The following is a 17,444-nucleotide window of genomic DNA, read 5'->3' as shown; positions in this document are numbered from 1 at the left end:
GTTTAATGTTCGGACAGGTGTGTTGGTGAGGTTGGAGCTATGTTTCCTCCTTTTCCTTTTTAAACCATGACTTATTCGATGTGCTCCACAAGCTGAACATGTTTTTGTCCATCTGTGTTTCTCCACACTTCTTCAGTCCAATAACTTTTCTCGAAGTGAGGGATAAACATCCGAGAGTCAGAAAATTTATGCAGGACAGAACCTATCCAACACTGACCCCTGGTGGTCGCTCAGCAGACCTGTTTTAAACCAAGGGAATGCTCACTGCTGCGTGTATTAAGTTTAACATGAGGATTTAAACACAATTGCATTTTCAACTAACTCACTTTTTCTGTGATTAACCAAAATTTTTGGCTAAGTTTCATACAGATGTGTTCAGAGTTTGACAAATAAGTTTCTTGCTCAAAAAAATAAGCTTTTATGGTTGTGGTTTGGTTGGAGTGGTGCATAAAAAACCCTGGGTTTAACGCCCAGCCAGGCCCCCGCTCCATGGAGTCAGTATGCTTCCATGCACATGCACGTGTAGGTTCTCTCCAGGTACCACCGCCCTCCCCCCACCGCACAAAAACATGCATGGTATGTAAATTAAAGATGAGAGTGTGTGTATGAAGGGTACTTTCTCTCTATGTGGCCATGTGATGGAATGGTGACCTGCCCAGGGTGTACCCCACCCAGTGACAAGCACCAGCTCCTTGTCATACTGCATCTTAAAGCAGGTATAGATTAAACGCCTAGCATTCCCACAGCCTTTCAGCCTTAAGTCTAAGATCATCCTATAATGAGAAGGAACAGAGTTGTAGCCAATTTGATCAAACCTTGTAAATGAGGTTGTGCACAATCTCACACAAGACATGTTGGTTCTTGCATTGAGGATGACTCTCAGCTACTACCACACCAAATTCTAGGTCAGTACCTGTAAAAGTGGCTGAGTTACAGCCATTTTTGTGTTAGCTGTGGCAACCATCTCAAACTGGGTTGAATCCAAAAGTTAGTCAGCTGTAGATGTACACACAGTGGTCGGTTTCTGGAAGTTTCATTAAAATCTATCCAGTGGTTCATGAGAGTTTTTGCTAACACAATAAATTAGTGCCCTTTTACCTATGGCAACAGGAGATAGAACTGGATAGATGGATGGTTTACCACTGAATTTAGAGGCTTTCATTGTGTCTAAAGTACGGTAAATCAGAAATCTTGGAAATAATTTGTACACAAATCACTTTCAGTAATCCCATTACAAACAAACCAGAAAAGTGTTTTTTTCTTTGGAAAATACATTAAATTTTAAGCATTTGTATCAGTTTCACTCTCAGACATTTGTTTGTGTGTTTGTCTCATCCGTTTATGTTTCTACTGACACTTTTTATTTGCAGGCCCATTCACGCAGTCAGTTACAAGCAAATCGGAACATGTTACTCTAAAGCAGAAGTTATTTTAGCGCCTCCCAGTACAGTACAGGGAGTAACCAATAAAATAATGTCAATAGTCTATAAAACACTATATGGTATGTTCAGCGAGCCATCGGGTTTAGATTTACTCTTTTTACTCTCCAAGTCAGTCCACAAGACTGAAAGTATTTAATTCTTATTCCTTTTTGGAGATTTACAGCAACTCAATCAGAGGTCGGCTGATTGGGGCGTTTTGATCGAAGATGATAATCTTTTGAAGTAGAGAAAGATATTTTTTGTTGTAAGGTACAGATTTAATATGATAACACATTACAATCTAGTAGATTTCGAAAAAAAAAAACATTGATTGGGATAATTCATACAGTAGGAGTAGCTTAGGACTCTGAATGTCTTAAACACGCTCCTGAATTTGTCCCGAACCATGATTTGTGTGTGTGTTTGTTGACAGACACCATTACAAACCAAGCTATAATCACTCCTGCTGTGAAAAGTGCCCCCATTCCAAAATGTTCACTGACCCGAGGGTGTAGTCTGAGGTGTTGCAACGTTATTCTGCCTACAAATGTGCCTGCCTTTTCATCAGAAGAGTCTGCTTCGACGTGGTTGATGACAGTTATTTAACCAAAGATCAGTCTGTCAACATTTAAATTAAATGCTGCAATTTCTACTTTTTTGGTGTTTTGTTGGGGGTTTTTTTACAATTAAATGAAGTGCTAATGTGCAATTATGGTTCCGCAGAGGCTGAAATGTTTTCATTTAACCATTTTACTAAAACTCTGGTGTCCTGTGCGGGATCATTCCCTCTATCCCAGCTTTAACTGGTCAGGATACACACGAGACAGGCCACCAGGTCTATGACAGAGCAAACACAGAGACACACACACACACACAAGACAAACAGCTATGAACACACACTCACCCCTGAAGTCAACTTCTATTAACCTAACATGAATGGTTTTGGATGGCAGGAGGACACTGAAGGACCCAGAAAAAAAAAGACAATGAATTAAGGACCTCCCATTACTTGAAGAAATGCAAATCACCTGCCACCTTCCATGCCAGAGTTTTAAACTAAGATCCTCTTATGATGAGAAATGACAGAGTTATATTATTACTGGGGACCTGTCTCACCTCCTGCAGCCCTCCTTCATGTTACTGCCATCAGGCAGGCGATACAGAACCCCAATGACACTGAAAAACATTTATAAGACATCATTTATCCCCTCCGCAATAACCGCACTGCTTTTAATTGTTGCTGTGTGAGAACATGTTTTTAAGAGAGGTTTTTGTTTTAATGACTGCGGATGTTAATAGTATTTTTATTGCCATGTTGAAAACAAATTTATGCTTTATTATGGAACAGTCTGTCTGTCTGTCTGTTGATTTAAAAACACCACAGATAGATGGTTGTCACTTAGGCATGTCCCCATCCTTCTCTCTGTGCAGGTGACTGGAAGGAGCTGCTGTGCCCTCTGGTGTCCAGATTAAAGGAGTGTGTGATGGAGGTGGTGGAGAAGGCAAAGAGAGCCATGACCTTTGTGCTCCTGCAGGAGGCAGCCTGCAGCACACCTCAAGGCTTCCTCCTCCAGCAGAGGAGAGACGTAGTCTTCAGTCAGGCAGTAGGTGGCCCCACCGATCTAATGAAACATGCTTTTAAAGTCCTCAAGAGGGAATGTGACTTCCTTTCAGTGCTTTGTTTGGTTGAATTTTTTACTTTGTTGTTGAAAACCTTCATAAAGAATCTGGTAAATTTGCAGACAGTAACATGTTCAGTCCGTGCACAAGTTTTGTAATGTTTGGTTTGGCAAGTGTCAAAACAACACTGGTTTGCATTTCGACAGCTGGCAGCCTTGGCCTGTGGTTTTGTCATGAAGTTGTACGCAGGACTGCAGGACAAAGACTTCCTGAGGCAGCTCCACCTCGTCGGCCTGGTGGCCCAGTTTGAGAGCCTCCTCAGCACCTACAGTAAGTGAAGTCTTCCTGCTGAGCACCAAACTTTCCCAGTTTATAGTGTGAGCGCTGACTCAACATTCACGCTATTCTCTTCCTGCTTTTTATGTTTACATCCATTTTTTGCAAACCTATAACTTCTGCACACTTTGTATTGTTTTAGCCAGTCAGATATTAAAAAAAAGTTCATCTCATTCAGGAGATGGGTGCTGTGACTTTTGTTGTTTGTAACTTTTATACTTTTCAAAAATATTTAACTTTTTTTTCCCAAAGAAAAACACTGACTCTCTTTAATTGCTTTAAATGCTTTACAAGCATTTTCCTTTTTAAATCAGTTTTTTTTCTCTCTATTTTTGTCTTTATATGCTACTTATGCTACCATTGTGCTACTTTTATCTAGCTTTTTGGGTTTTTTGGCTTCCAGCAGGGTCATTTTTATGTTCCCCAGTGCCCAGAAAGTCATGAATTCCAGGAAATGCAGCTTCCCAAATAGACTAGGCATGGTGCATCTGGATTTCATACAGTTCAGAGAATCCATGGATGTAAGGTTTGTAGCAGGCAATTGTGGTAGTCAGGTCCTTGTTGTTAATGGTTACTGCTACAACAAAAATCCACATTAAACTAATCACAAGTGGTGCTGAAGGAAAGATTCCCAAGCACATGTTCAAACGTAGAGATTCAACATTGAACGTCTGGAAGGTGCAAAGGAAATCCATGTACTATTCCATGAGGAACATGTCCGTGATGACACAGGTACCCGGGAACATCAGTATGGACCCCAAGTCTTTTGATAGTTTTAGCTATCTTTTTGTACTTTGGGCTTTGGGCTAGCTTTTTGATGTTTTTAGCATTTACCTAGCATTTTGTTACTTTTTGCTTTTAGCTGGCATTTTCCTTCTTTGACCCTAAAGTGTTCAGCTTGTTTTATCTTTAACAAACTCAGTTTTAGCTTCTTCAGTAAAGTCATTCAGCACTCAGCACCCACGCTGCATGTTCACAGAAAATGTCATTTCTCTAGTTTAAAGTACCTTTGTGAAGAAAACCACGCTCAGATTTATATTTAGTTTTATTCGGTTGAGGTAAAGAGGCTGATAAGTGGTCTGTAGCAAGTTACACCATGTAAAATAAGCTGATGACTCAGTGAGTGCATTGTTGGCTATGGAAGAGTGATGTTATCACAAACATTTTTATCTCTATATTTCATGCAGCACCTTTCTGGTGAAGAATAAACACGGCGTCTTAAGACGAGAAGACTTTATTTGATAAATACAGGGAATAAAAAGGGAAGTGAAACAAGGTTATTGTGAAATCTGAGCAGTCTATTCATCGCTGGCTACAACTCATTCTGTTTTTATCTTGAAGGTTGACGTGAGCTCTTCATTACTGTTTGATCAACTTGCCTTGTTTTGAATAAACCTTTTGAAAGGAAAACATGTAGCAGGCGTGAAATAGCCGCTGATCTGATCTTGTTTTCGTAAAGGTGAAGAGATCGGGATGCTGGAGGACATGGAGGTTGGAATCTCAGACCTGCAGAACGTCGTCTTCAAGGTCACTGAGGCCAAGACGGGCGAGCTCAGTGAGCTCCAGCCTTCAGTGTGGGGTCGACGGTGAGACTTTATCTGCAGTCGATCTTTCTCTCTGCGATGATGGCTAAGAACAAAGTTAATGAATACTACAGGGAGCAAGATAAGCATCTGGTGTTTCCAGCTGCTGTTGTCAAGCAACAAACATGTTTTTACTTATTAGCCTTTATCCTTGTATTAACACACTCATGGGGGAAAAAAAAACAGTTTAACCTCAGCGTGGACTTTCTTTTTCCCTTGACTGATATATAATTTGCATAACAGAAAACATCCTAAAAAAAATCACAAACACAATATCAAACAAGCCAGCAAATAAATGGGTAACTAAATGAAACTCAAATTTGTTGTGTTTATGTGAGCACAGTATCCTCAGTAGCCTCATAAGAACTGGCCATAAAAAGCAAAGCCTGCACCCTTAGATGTAATGTAGGAATATTAAGCTTTCATATCCTCATAAACCGCATGACACCTTTAAACAAGATGGTCAACATTCTTCACCGTCAGTGCAGAACTGTACATCAAATACTGGAACGAGTGCATTATATTTGTTGTTATAATGTCGGTGTCCGACAGTGAAGGGCTTTTAGAATTCTTCATCACAGCTGTTATTGTAACCACATATCTTTCTCTTTATCCTCCAATATAGCCTTTACTGTTTGTAAAGTTCCTCTGCTTTAATCAGAGGGATTTCATTTGGGGAATGTAATTCTATTTGAACAAAAGCAAAACGAAAGATTCCGATTAAGGCCGAACAAACCTTGATGGAATGAATCGCCCACCTTGTATTCCAAAAGTTTAGACTAAGATCAACTTTTCATGTTGAAAAAATTACAGATTTGTGACTGTTTCTATCAAATCTTGAAAACATTCTCTGTAATGTCATGAAAATTTCACAACATGTCTTAATCTAGTAGCGCTTAGAATAAGTGTCGGAGAGGCCTCTCAGCTACAATCATACCCAGTTTTAGCCCAATGTTTGTAAAATTGACTGATTTAAAGTTATTTTTTGCGTTTTCTAAAGTTGATTAGCAGCATGTTGATTATAGCAGGAAGGATTAAATTATGTTGTTGATTACTGTTGTGCTGTTTTGGAGAGCACAACATTTGTTGTTTATGTCTAGATATGCAAAACAGAATTAATTGCTGTGACAGGACCACAGTATTGTCATTTGGCAAAGAAATAGGGAAAGATCTTCAAGAGAAGTTCTTAAGTTAAAGGAGCCATTAGAACTTTGTTTTACCATTTAGTTTGTATTTAAAATGGTTGCTTTTTTTAAACAGTAACAACCCTGATGCATCCAGGCTGACTTCAAAAGTTAATCATAATAATAATAATAATAATAATAATTACATTCATAGTTCTCAAAGTGCAACGATGTGCATAGTTAAAAAAAAAGAATTGATAGAAATGACCAAACATTTTATTAAAAAAAAAAAGTTTAATAACACACCTGAATTTTTTTCCCCACACATGTCAGTTTCAGTGCTACAGGTGTTCTCTCTTTTGACAAGCATTTGTTTACTCTTCGTTGTAATATGTAACTGCTCCATGTCATCTCAGAGATTGATAGCAGCCAGGTGGTAGCAGGCAGCTGCTGAGCACAGGAAGAAACAAGGAAGTAGCTTAGGCCATGTGAACTTTGCTCCACATGTGAAAGAATCTTTTTGGCTTTATATTGGCACCGCAGCAAGACTGGATGAACGTCAAGGGGAGGCTGACACAATTACACTCTGTCTGTCAAGCACAATCACAATCCAGTGCTGGTTCACACCTGTTTTAAGTATCAAATCGTACAACGTTTTATGTTTTCTTCAGTACATGCTGATTTATTTACTTATTTATTTTTTAATCTCTTCTGTTTTGTCCTTGGATTTAGAGACCACTTCACTGTAGAAGTGCCATTACCACAAGTGGTTTTCCAGACCTTGCCAGAGGAGATCAAGGAAGGCAAGCCTCTGCGAGTATTCCCCGTGCTTTTCAACGTGGGCATCAATGAACAACAAACTATAGCTGAGAGGTACAGCAGTTACTCTTTGCTCACTCTGAAGACCTCAGTGAAACACTTACCCTACATAATAAAAGTTATCAGTAGTTAATACCTTATCAGCCGTGGTGTCAGTCGTGGAATGCAAAGCATGGAGAAAAGAGTAGAAGCCTTTGGCCAGGCTAGGCTAATGGCTAGGGCCCGTTTAATGTCGTGTTACTACGCGAATGTATGTGTAGACCGTTGAACGCCGATGGTGCTGAGGCTGAGAAGGCATCAGTCTGATTGATCAGCCTGTCTAGTCGGCCCAAAGGTTTTGGGTTTACTCAACTCAACCAGCGGACCAATTCATTTGCAGCCTCAGCCATATTGGCGTATAGTGGTCTATGCTCAGCACACATACATTCATGTAGCAACATGGACATTGTTTAGTTGGGAAATCAGTGTCAAAATAAATGTAGTGATGTGTAGTAATTTATTATTAGCTAACGTGGCATTCTTCCACGCCAGCATGTCATTGTTGGAAAAAAAAAAATTGTTTTACAAGCCTGAATTTTTTTTTTTTTTTTTTTTTTGGGCCCTTATTTGGCTAGGCCAAAAACCTGTGCCCTTTTCTTTATACTGATGTCTAAGATACTAACTACTGATGACTATTTGCTGAAACATTGCTTCAAAAGTGACCAGACTATCCCTTTAAAGACTAAAACCAGTCTGAGACTTGTTTTTTTATTATATATATGCAGTATGGGTTTGTTTGCTTAAGTGAGAGTTTGTTGCTCTGCTCTGATGACAGTATTCTTTTTTCTTGGTACTGATAACAGGTTTGGCGACATCTCGCTACAAGAAAGAATAAACCAGAAGAACTTTGAGATGTTAGAGGCCTATTATAAAATATTAAGTGAAAAGGTGCCACTAGAATGTAAGTGTGAAGTTTTTTTTCCACCCTGTTTTCTTTAGCCCAACACGTACTCTTCATCTTTGGAAATTTTTGATAATTGTTTGAACCCATCTAGTTCAGATCTTTGGAAGTATCTGGAATATATAGTACACTTTATCTGGAAATTTCACATTGCATTATTTGCTTGTTTTTATTTCTTTGAATAGAACCTTGTATTTTTATCTTGCATTCAATTTTGACCTATATTATGTCCTCACCTGAGCAAAAACAAACAAACGGTTACTCTCACTAAAAGTACATTTGGTTTTTGTGCAAACAGGTCTACCATGTTTTCAAACACAGACTGACATAAAGGAACTACTTGAAACCCTGGGCCAGAATGTAGTCACAAAGAAGAGAAAGAATGTGGAAATACTATGGATTGCTGGAACCGTAAGTTATTAATCTAACTTTCTTGACTTGTCGAGGAAGATTTCTCTCAGCCATATGACAGACTTTCTTTTGACTCGTACTCGGGGATTGTGTGCTTTTTTTTTTTTCTCGCGCTCTTTCTCATGATCTTTACTAGAGGCATTGCGCCAAACGAAACCGGTGTATGCATGATTAATTAACTTGGAAAACAACACTAAATAAGCACTATACAGATCTGGCCTTTATTATATTATTATATGTGGTTTCTGTTAGTGAACTGTTTGGCATGTTCTTCCAGTCCATGGGACAAAAAGGTCTAGTTGTTGTTTTGTGTAAAAGTGTGCACTGTGAGTGAAAAGCACAGGCTTCAGCTTGCTGAGAATACCTCATTGGTAACCTTGCCTCTTCATCCACTCCCATTCACTCGTGCAAGCCCACATTGTTTTTTTTTTTTAGTTTTCTTGCCGAGGTTGATTTGGTTTGGGCAAATGGTTTCCAATGTTTTTGTCTTTTGTACAGAGAGGGGGAAATAACATTAAAATAACAAAGTTGATCAAACTACAATGATCTGTATTATAAGGATAATTGCTAGTTTTTATTTATTTTGAGTGGAGTTATATACAATCACTGTCTTACCTGCAGTAGGCAGCAGTCTTAACGGTCTCAGTTTGAGAAATTTTGTAAGAGTTAAGCTAATAAAGGTAGTGGCAAAAAGGATATTGCCTGGTGATCCACTGCTTAATAGATTAACTATTCTGATAAGAAGTAAAACCTATTTGGCCTGCTGTAACAGCACATTTCAAATTGAATCGTCGTATATGTTTTAGTGGTGTTAACTGATGTGTTTCCAAGATTGCTCACAGATTCTCCAAAATGAAATCACTCTGATTGCCGCTGACTGCAGACCAGATACTGACTACTGTTAACAGCTTGAAGAAACTAGGTTAAGAGGAAAAAAAACAAACCTCTATTTAAAAACAAGCACAAACATCATCATCATTAGTTAGTGCTGTGCTGTGTTATGTAAGAATGGAAACGCAGCCAACGATGTTATGTCGGCTTAGTTTTCACCAGAACGCTATGTACTAAATGAACATGGAAACAAAGCAAAGAATTCTTTTGAGATTAATCACTTTTACTGACAAAAGCGAAAAGTTTTGAATTAATGAAGCGTGTCATTTTATCTTCCCATCCTTCTAGATTTGCCGAAGGTTAAATGGTATCAGGTTTACCAGCTGTAAAAGTGCCAAAGACCGAACATCCATGTCTGTCACCTTAGAGCAGTGTGCCCTCCTGAGAGACGAGCACCAGCTGAGCAAGGACTTCTTCGTACGAGCTCTGGACTGTATGCGGAGGTGAGACAGAAATTAAATATGCTTTCAAACCTCAGCGGGTGCAAGGTATTACTATAGCATCTTTTGGTTTATAAGAAGATCATTTTAGTTTTATTTGATCAGGTTACCTACAGGTCATCTTTCCAGTCTGAGGGATTCTCAAAAAGATCTCTCACTTTTCAGTTTCCTAGATAGTCTTTACACTCCACAGCATCCATTCAGAAAAAAATGAGTTACCGTTAAAGTAATCAACTCCAAGGATTGTAGGTGATTCCTGGTAATAGAAAGGTTTCCGCAGAGGTGCAGTGTTGATTTTTTTCGAGTTATTTCAGACTAGCTTCTGAAAGTCTCCACTTAAAAAACCAAAAGCTACTGTCCAACTCGATATTAAAATAGGCAAACCAGAAGAAACATCCAATAAACCTGAGATAAACCTGTTTTTACAAACCTCTGTATATAAAGTAATACCCTGCACCCAAACCATCCATCAAAGACATGTCCTCACCTGCTCCTTCAAGCCTATCACCATGACTTGTGCTCCCTCCACCATCAGCACCATCCCTCACACAGTCGAAGGCGACCAAGTCCATTCCAGTCGGTTCCTGCAGCGACGCTGCTGCCTTTAATGTTTGTGTGTGCCAGCAGGGTAAACATCCACATCTGCCTAAATCTGATAAGGCAGAACTATCAGGCTTTTTGTAAGGAAATCCATGAAGTGCACATGTAAAATGCCTGCAGTGTTTACTTGCACAAACCTGCTGATGACACTTGCGTCAGATTAGGGAGAGGACAAACTGTCTCAAGACCCAAAAGAGGGAAAAATATGGGAAATGCCGTTCAGATGTATTGATCAAGGACCAATCGTGAAACAAGTTCAACAGAGCTTGTAGACGTTCACATACACACAGCACTAGTGATGGAAGCAGCGCACTCGTAAGTGACACCAAATCACAGGAGAGAGTCTCAAGTTTCTTCACTCCACTACAGTTTGAATAGAAAAGATTACCCCCTGTGGTTGTGCGTGACTTTTAAAGATCAACTTTCCAAGTATAAATCTGTTTGGTAGGTGCTCATTTTAAAGCATTCTTACACATGAACACATTGAGTCTGTAAAACTCAATGTGTTCTCCTCCAAAATGCACTCATTTAATAACAGTACCAGTTGACAAATATGTAATAAATCATCACAGACACGTGTATAAACCCTCAGGACATTGGCATTAAGAATGTTGTTTTACCTAGAGGATCCCATGACTTTGAGTTAATAATTATTTTTCACTCGTGTTTCATTTTTAACTCACGTGTTTCAAAAAGCTTGACTCTTTGCCTCTGTGGGCTGATGGAACGCCAGTAAGGTGTCAGTTCTTGCAAGTGCTGCATTCAAACAAGCAAGATAAACCTTCTCTCTTGGATGACTGTATTCATAAGGTTATTTAAATCAATCATCTTAGTTATCTTAGTTAGAAATTTGACATGGAGCTCTTAGAAAAAGGGAATAAATATTTATATAATGAATAAAAGAATTACATTTAAGAAACTGAGAGCCTAATTTTTAAATGGCGATTAGCTCTTTGGGTTTGGTATTAGCTCAACCGAAGATGTAGATTTTAATTCTCAGGTCACGGGTGGATAAAGATAGAGCAGAAAGATAATTAACATAATTGAGCTTCATTAACAGTCCTAAATGCTAATTATGTTAGAGCCAATTGAGTTTTTAGCTAGCTTAACTGATTGCTTGTTTACTGTTAGCTGTCTTATTATCACATGTTTAGGACAGCAGAGTAAACTGTAACAAAGAAAACTGTACAAATCAGGATAAACTGGGCCTTGGTGGCAAATTATCATGCAAACTGTGAAGTGTTTGACTAGAGCTGTGAGCACAGTAACATAACATCTGGTTACAATAAGAATAAAGACCTTAGCTGTATCATCACATTTACTGGATTTTAAAGGTACTGACATGCTGGGGTTTTTTTATTTTTACCATCTATGTTTATTATTTTTATGAGGATCAAATCCTTAACTCGTCAATGTAAATTTAGAGCATTATTCATGACTGACAATATGTTGGGTTGACACTGTTTTGTTTTTTTTCTGACAAAGTAAATTGTTCATATACTTACATCAGAGAGGATAATCCGACTGAACTGTGAAGTTAAACAGTCATGAAAGCTTTACATCTCAAAAATGTTTAGTTGCTTTATTTTTAACAAGTTGAAAGTTTTTGCAGCTTCTACAGCTGCTTCAGTGGTAATATATAGATAAAATTGAAACTTGACCAAAAAAAAAATTATTTTTTTTATTAATTTGTTCATTTGCATGATAGAATTGATTACTTGTTCTGAAAATGTCTAATGGCATTGGCCAGTAGACAAGATAAACCAATTCACTGGATTATGCTAGAGTTATCTTTGTGTAACCTTAATGTTTTTATAGCTGTTTCTGAATCAGCTACAGCAGCTGAACTTTAACAACCACCTTTTAAAATACGGGACATGAAGTTTGACTTCATAAAATCTGTTATTTAACAACTCGCTGGGCTGTTTGTGAGACCTTCAGATTCATTTTGACTCTGTACAAAAGAGACACTTTTATGCAAAGAGACACTTTTAAGATAAAAAAATCACCTTCCTGATAAGTTCATTACAAATGGTGTGTGTGTGTGTGTGTGTGTGTGTGTGTGTATTGGGTGGGGGGAGGTTTCACTGAATAAGCTGTCATTCAGCCGTCAGAAAATGGCTTTCTGACAGGTCCCCGTACAGCTCTGTCACAGAGGTATTTTATTTATGCTATGTTCTTTTATTTGACTTGATAAAAATCTTGAAGAACGTTTGGCCTTTTTTTAATCTACGACCCCAAGTTTAAGGATTTCACAAACCGGGTTTCTTACAGTGAGTCTCAATGCCTCGCAGAGAACTGAAAGCAGGTCCAAAGGTCCTGATTAACTTACAAGGAAACGGTTTCATCCGTCAATACAGACTACTTTAGTACAGCTGGCATCAGGACAAATCGGAAGGTGACTCAAGTGAGATTCAAAGGTTGAATTGTAAAATCAAATACAACTTTTTTGAACCAAACAAGCTAATATGACAAGGTAAATTTAGAAAGAACTATTCTGCTCATACTCTACTTGAATGTAAAGCCAACAAGACTGGTAATAAGCAGCCGTTTGACAATATTTTCAGTTCATCTGGTGCATTTATGGATTGCTTTAAAAAAATAAGCTTGAGATTCATTAAAAGTTGTCAAACCACTGCTATACTTACCATCCTTTCCTGCTAAATGTTTGACTTAAGTAGAATAAATACACTTTTTGACAGAAAGAAAAAACTTTTGTTAGATTTTTATTAAAGTCTGCATGCCTCCTCCACCCATCCATCCCCTCAGTCCAGTTCAGTCATCACATGGTCACAGTTCAGTTCCTGGTCAGCATGTTTTTCACGTATGTTCTCCATTTGTCACTGACCTCCTATCTTGGCTGCTTTTAGAGACATTTAATCTGTACTAATGACTCTCTGTCTAAGTCGGCCTTCTGGCACAGGCTTCCAAGGGCTCTGCAGAAATCAATCAGTGCTAGAAAGTCCACTAAGACAGCACCTGTTCTGTACTAACACGGCAGCGTTTTGATCTGTGTCTGTTCGTTCTATTTCCCCTCGGATGGATGGCCCTGCAGTCGTCTTACCCAGGGAGACACTGGGCAGTGGGAGGACCTTGAGGCTGGCGCCATGACAGAAAACAAACCAGTGTCGCGACACTTTTATCCCATTGCCCTGCTGCTTGTTAGCTCTCACTTACTGGTTGTGTGGCTCATATTAAGTCTTGTTTTTCTGCTTGCAAAATATCAATAAACTGCTGACAATGTTGTCTCTGTTTGCTCCTTTTCTTTGTGTCTGCTAAGTTTTTTCTGATCTCATATGATGGCCTTTGAGAGGGCAGCATGGTGTCACAGTTGGTGAGCACTGTTACCTTGCAGTGAGAAGGTCCTGCATTTGGCTCCTGGCTGGAGCCTTTCTGTGTGGAGTTTGCATGTTTTTTTTTCCCTGTGCAGGCTCGGGTTTTCTTCGGGTACTCTCCGCTTTCCTCCCACAGATCAAAAGCATGCATGTTAGGTTAACTGGAGAAATTTAAATTGTCTGTAAGTGTGAATGTGAGCATAAATGGATTGTTTCTCTCTGTGTGGACCTGTCCTGGCTGTACATGACCTCTCTTCCAGTGACTGATGGGGACAAGCATTACGTTTGGTTGGATGGATGAATTTTGTGAAAAATGAATCAAGATAATGGGTTCATTTGTAGCCAGCGCAGCGCTGGAGTTTTTACAGAAAACTGTAGTCAGCTATTGAGGCGTAAAATAATCGAGACCAAATACCTTTAATAATGAGGGCAGTGTATATCAGCCGGATCTACAGTTAACCATTTATGTTCAGGAAAGAACCATCCTGGATCATGTCAAAGACAACAAAGCTCCTTTTTACTGAATTTGGTATTTTTGTTACAGTATTCAGTACATTTTAGTATTAGAAATACTCAACAATAAAGCTTCCTTTAATTTTTACACCACTGCAGTTTGTATTTGAAACTCCTAATAGATACCATATTTATCTTTATAAGCCAGAATCTTATCTTTTCCTTTTTCTTTTTTGCAGAACACTTAAAGTGATAATTTAGATTTTTTTTTTGAGGAGTTGGATTTTATGAAGATGCCAACCATCAGTATCTTACCTACAGTAGGCAGGAGTTTGAACAATCTCAGATTGAAGAATCAGATAAACGTTCTCGTGAGGGACCCAAGCTAATGACTAGTCAAATATCAGCATATTAAGCACGTCTGATCCAAAAGTAATGCCACATAAAAATCCACAACATAACACTCACCTGAACAGCTAGAAAACTTTCGGAGGTTTGAGTTGTTTTAGACGACTGTAATCTAGTCTGACTAGCCATTAGCTTGACTCCTCCACAAAGATTTCTCCCTGATTCTCCAAACTGAGATTGTTCTGAATTTCTATTGCAGGTAAGATACTTATTGCTGATAACCACTCCACAAAAAGCAGCATAAAAAAGTCAGAGGAACCCCTTTAAATACACTCTTGAGTTGATGGCTCACTGAGCATTCAGCAGATGGCAGCAAATGTTTTTATTGTCCATACACAAAGCTTCTGTTTTAGCGTCAGGTTTTTTCCTCCAGCTTTTATCATTTTGCTGCTGCTTGTGTTCCTTTAAAGCACATTTACACAAACACAACAACTAATCTTACAGCACATACAGTAACAGAGAAATGTGCTGCAAGTGGAAATGACCCTCCAGGTGTGATGTTAATCATACACAACAGGTTTCAGCCCTTTCTTTAACCGCAGTGGCAGGTGGCCAATTTAAACAAATGGCATGTCTGGAGACGTCAGCTGTGTTTTTCAGTGCATTTTTTTTATGTTTGTGCACGTTGTTAGTTTAGCAGATATCTTTAGATTACGCTCGTATGTGATGTTTCTTCTTTGTGGGAAGTCAATTTTCCTTTTGTTTTCACAAAGGGGCTGCACTTTCTCAGACTCTATAGAGGCATTCCTTCAAAATTTGAACTCTAAGATAAATGTCACACTTTAGTTAGACTAACCTGGCGTGACCTCACCGCTAAACTCCGGGTTACTCTCTGATTCCTCAAAGTCTAAACGGTTAATGAAAATGTTTTTCTCACATCGCTTGTTTTTCAGTCGTCGTTTTCTTACACACCTTTGTGAGTGCAGGTATTTTAAGGAGAGAAAAAAAGATCGGTGACACAAAAGATTTCACGGTCACTTGCGATACAGAATAAGAGGCGTAACATGTAAGGGATAACAGCGATAACTCTGTTTCAGAGAGGTTTACTTGCATGTGCAGTTGTTTACTCTTCTGAAAAACATAAACTGTTTACATCTAAAGCGTTAAATATAGGATAAAGTTGGGATCAAATTTAAACTTAGCAGATGTCTAAAACCATATTGCGACCACATTTAGCTGAAATGGATCAGGATAAATGTGCCCTATCCAGGGATAGGATTAGATCCAAAAACTTTGTAGTGCAAACAGTCCTCTCGTCTCGATGAAATAAGCAACCTTAGAGTACAAAGCCATGAAATATTGTAAATGACACAGTCTGTATTGCTGTTTTGACTCGTAAATCAAACCACGTCTTGCTTCATGTTTTTATTTGCCAGTTTCATACAGATTTATAATTCTATCCTCATTTTTACCACTTTTCTTTTCAATCAACTGAACAAATTGAGTCCTTTTGAATCGCTGATGTTAAAACTGCAGTATCAACAACTGAAAACTGGTTGGAGAGTTTTTAGACGTTCAAATCATCTCAACCAGAATGAACCGTTTTCAACGGGTGTTTAAAATCCTGCATGGGGCTCTATGTAGTTTTAGATGATTGTACAAACTTGGGGTATGTGTTGTAGCGGCAAAAAATAACCAACAAGTAGTGAGATGTCTGTTTCAGAGACTCAGGAGAAAGACCTTTGAAAAAGAATTTTATTCCAAAGGCAAAAGAGCGTTCGGAGACTCCACTCACTGAACTCAGTCAGGAGAAGAGCCCCCAAAACAAAAACAACATACTTTTATAGGGAGGCTTCATTACATCATTTTCAGTCACACATTTACTGAGCAGCTTCATTTCTCACAAAGAAAATCTGATAATAAAAGGGAATGAGGAAGCACTGAGAACAAATCAGCCAAGTCCAGGTGCAGAAATGAGTATGGGACGACCAGAGTTTTTCTCAGTTCCTACATAAAACAAAGAACAAAAGCATTTCAAACCTTGATACAAAAAAATATCAGTTAGAAGAAGAATAACTTCATTAAGTCTTCACTTGTGCAGGCAAGAATCATAATTGTTTTTATACATTTTACTATTAAAAAGAACAACATTCAAATTTTCCATTACAGTGTCTTACTTTTTTCTGTTGTTGTTTGCATGTTGCATAAATTAAGTTATAAGGCCTTAAAATTTACTTTTTGTTTTACCTTTATTTTACCACGTGAAATGTTTGAGAACCAGTTCTCAGTTACAAACATGACCTGGGCAAAAAAAAAAAAAAAAAAGCTGACGAAGTTTGTTGGGGCTAAATGAGGCCTCAACATTGAAGCTCAGTGAGTAACAGGGCTGGTCAGAAATGGGATGTCTATATCAACATGTTTCAGAAAGTACCACATTAATGAATCAAATTCAGCAAGAACACAAGCCATCTTTTTACAGTGTAAAATGACTTGAACACTTCATTTCAAGGGTCATGTCTTCATTAAAAACCTCACTCATTTTTTACTTTTTTTTGTTCTCCTTTTCTTTTCTCTTTTCTCCTCATTTCTCTTTTTTCCTCTTCATTTGATCATCAGAGAGGGCTGTCGGATTGAGAACGTTCAAAAGAATATTAGATGCAGGAAATACGCCTTCAACGTGTTGCAGCTGATGGCCTTCCCCAAGTGCTACCGACCACCGGATGGGACGTACGGCAAGGTTGACTCTTAAACGGAGCACAAACGCTCATTCTGTGACATCCAAGAAGTAATTATTTTAAGTATAAGTTAATATATGAAATGTTTTATTGTACATAAGGACAACAATTGCTGGATATTATCTGTTGATTGTTTTTTATGTGAGCAGGGTACATTTATAAGCTTTGCCAAATGTGTTACTTCAAATGCACTTTTTACATTTTTACTTATTTATCATGGTTCAGGTAAGCACAGTGTTACAGTGTAGACACAGCTTTAGATAGTTACTGTGCGTGTGTGTGGGGGGGAGGGTGTTTAGTATGTTAATGGTCTTTTATAAACCACAGTTTAACCTCAATTTGTATTCATGAAAACTTTATCTTCTGCAGATGTTTTTTTTTAATAAAT

At 38.4% G+C, this 17,444-nt stretch overlaps 1 protein-coding gene across 6 annotated transcripts in view; it reads left to right on the top strand.

Moving 5' to 3' along the window:
* inpp4b (inositol polyphosphate-4-phosphatase type II B) overlaps nucleotides 1-17,438 on the top strand; it is a 165,749-nt gene extending 148,311 nt beyond the window's left edge. For 5 of the 6 annotated variants that reach the window (XM_017408879.3, XM_017408897.3, XM_037974893.1 and 2 more), the window contains 8 exons: nucleotides 2,853-3,025; nucleotides 3,248-3,371; nucleotides 4,837-4,963; nucleotides 6,817-6,957; nucleotides 7,746-7,843; nucleotides 8,142-8,254; nucleotides 9,434-9,588; nucleotides 13,241-13,431. In XM_017408879.3, coding sequence (XP_017264368.3) covers nucleotides 2,853-3,025; nucleotides 3,248-3,371; nucleotides 4,837-4,963; nucleotides 6,817-6,957; nucleotides 7,746-7,843; nucleotides 8,142-8,254; nucleotides 9,434-9,588; nucleotides 13,241-13,415 — 1,106 coding nt within the window. In that variant the 3' untranslated portion in view covers nucleotides 13,416-13,431. Of the gene's footprint in view, nucleotides 1-2,852; nucleotides 3,026-3,247; nucleotides 3,372-4,836; nucleotides 4,964-6,816; nucleotides 6,958-7,745; nucleotides 7,844-8,141; nucleotides 8,255-9,433; nucleotides 9,589-13,240; nucleotides 13,432-16,937 lie in introns of those variants that run through there. The other variant, XM_017408889.3, reaches the window with a different exon arrangement.
* The last annotated feature ends 6 nt before the right edge of the window (nucleotides 17,439-17,444 follow it).

Source organism: Kryptolebias marmoratus, linkage group LG3 (genome assembly GCF_001649575.2).
Source record: "Kryptolebias marmoratus isolate JLee-2015 linkage group LG3, ASM164957v2, whole genome shotgun sequence".
Lineage (NCBI taxonomy): Eukaryota > Metazoa > Chordata > Actinopteri > Cyprinodontiformes > Rivulidae > Kryptolebias > Kryptolebias marmoratus.
The sequence above is the reverse complement of the archived record's forward strand: the minus strand, read 5'-3'. Positions and strand labels throughout refer to the sequence as shown.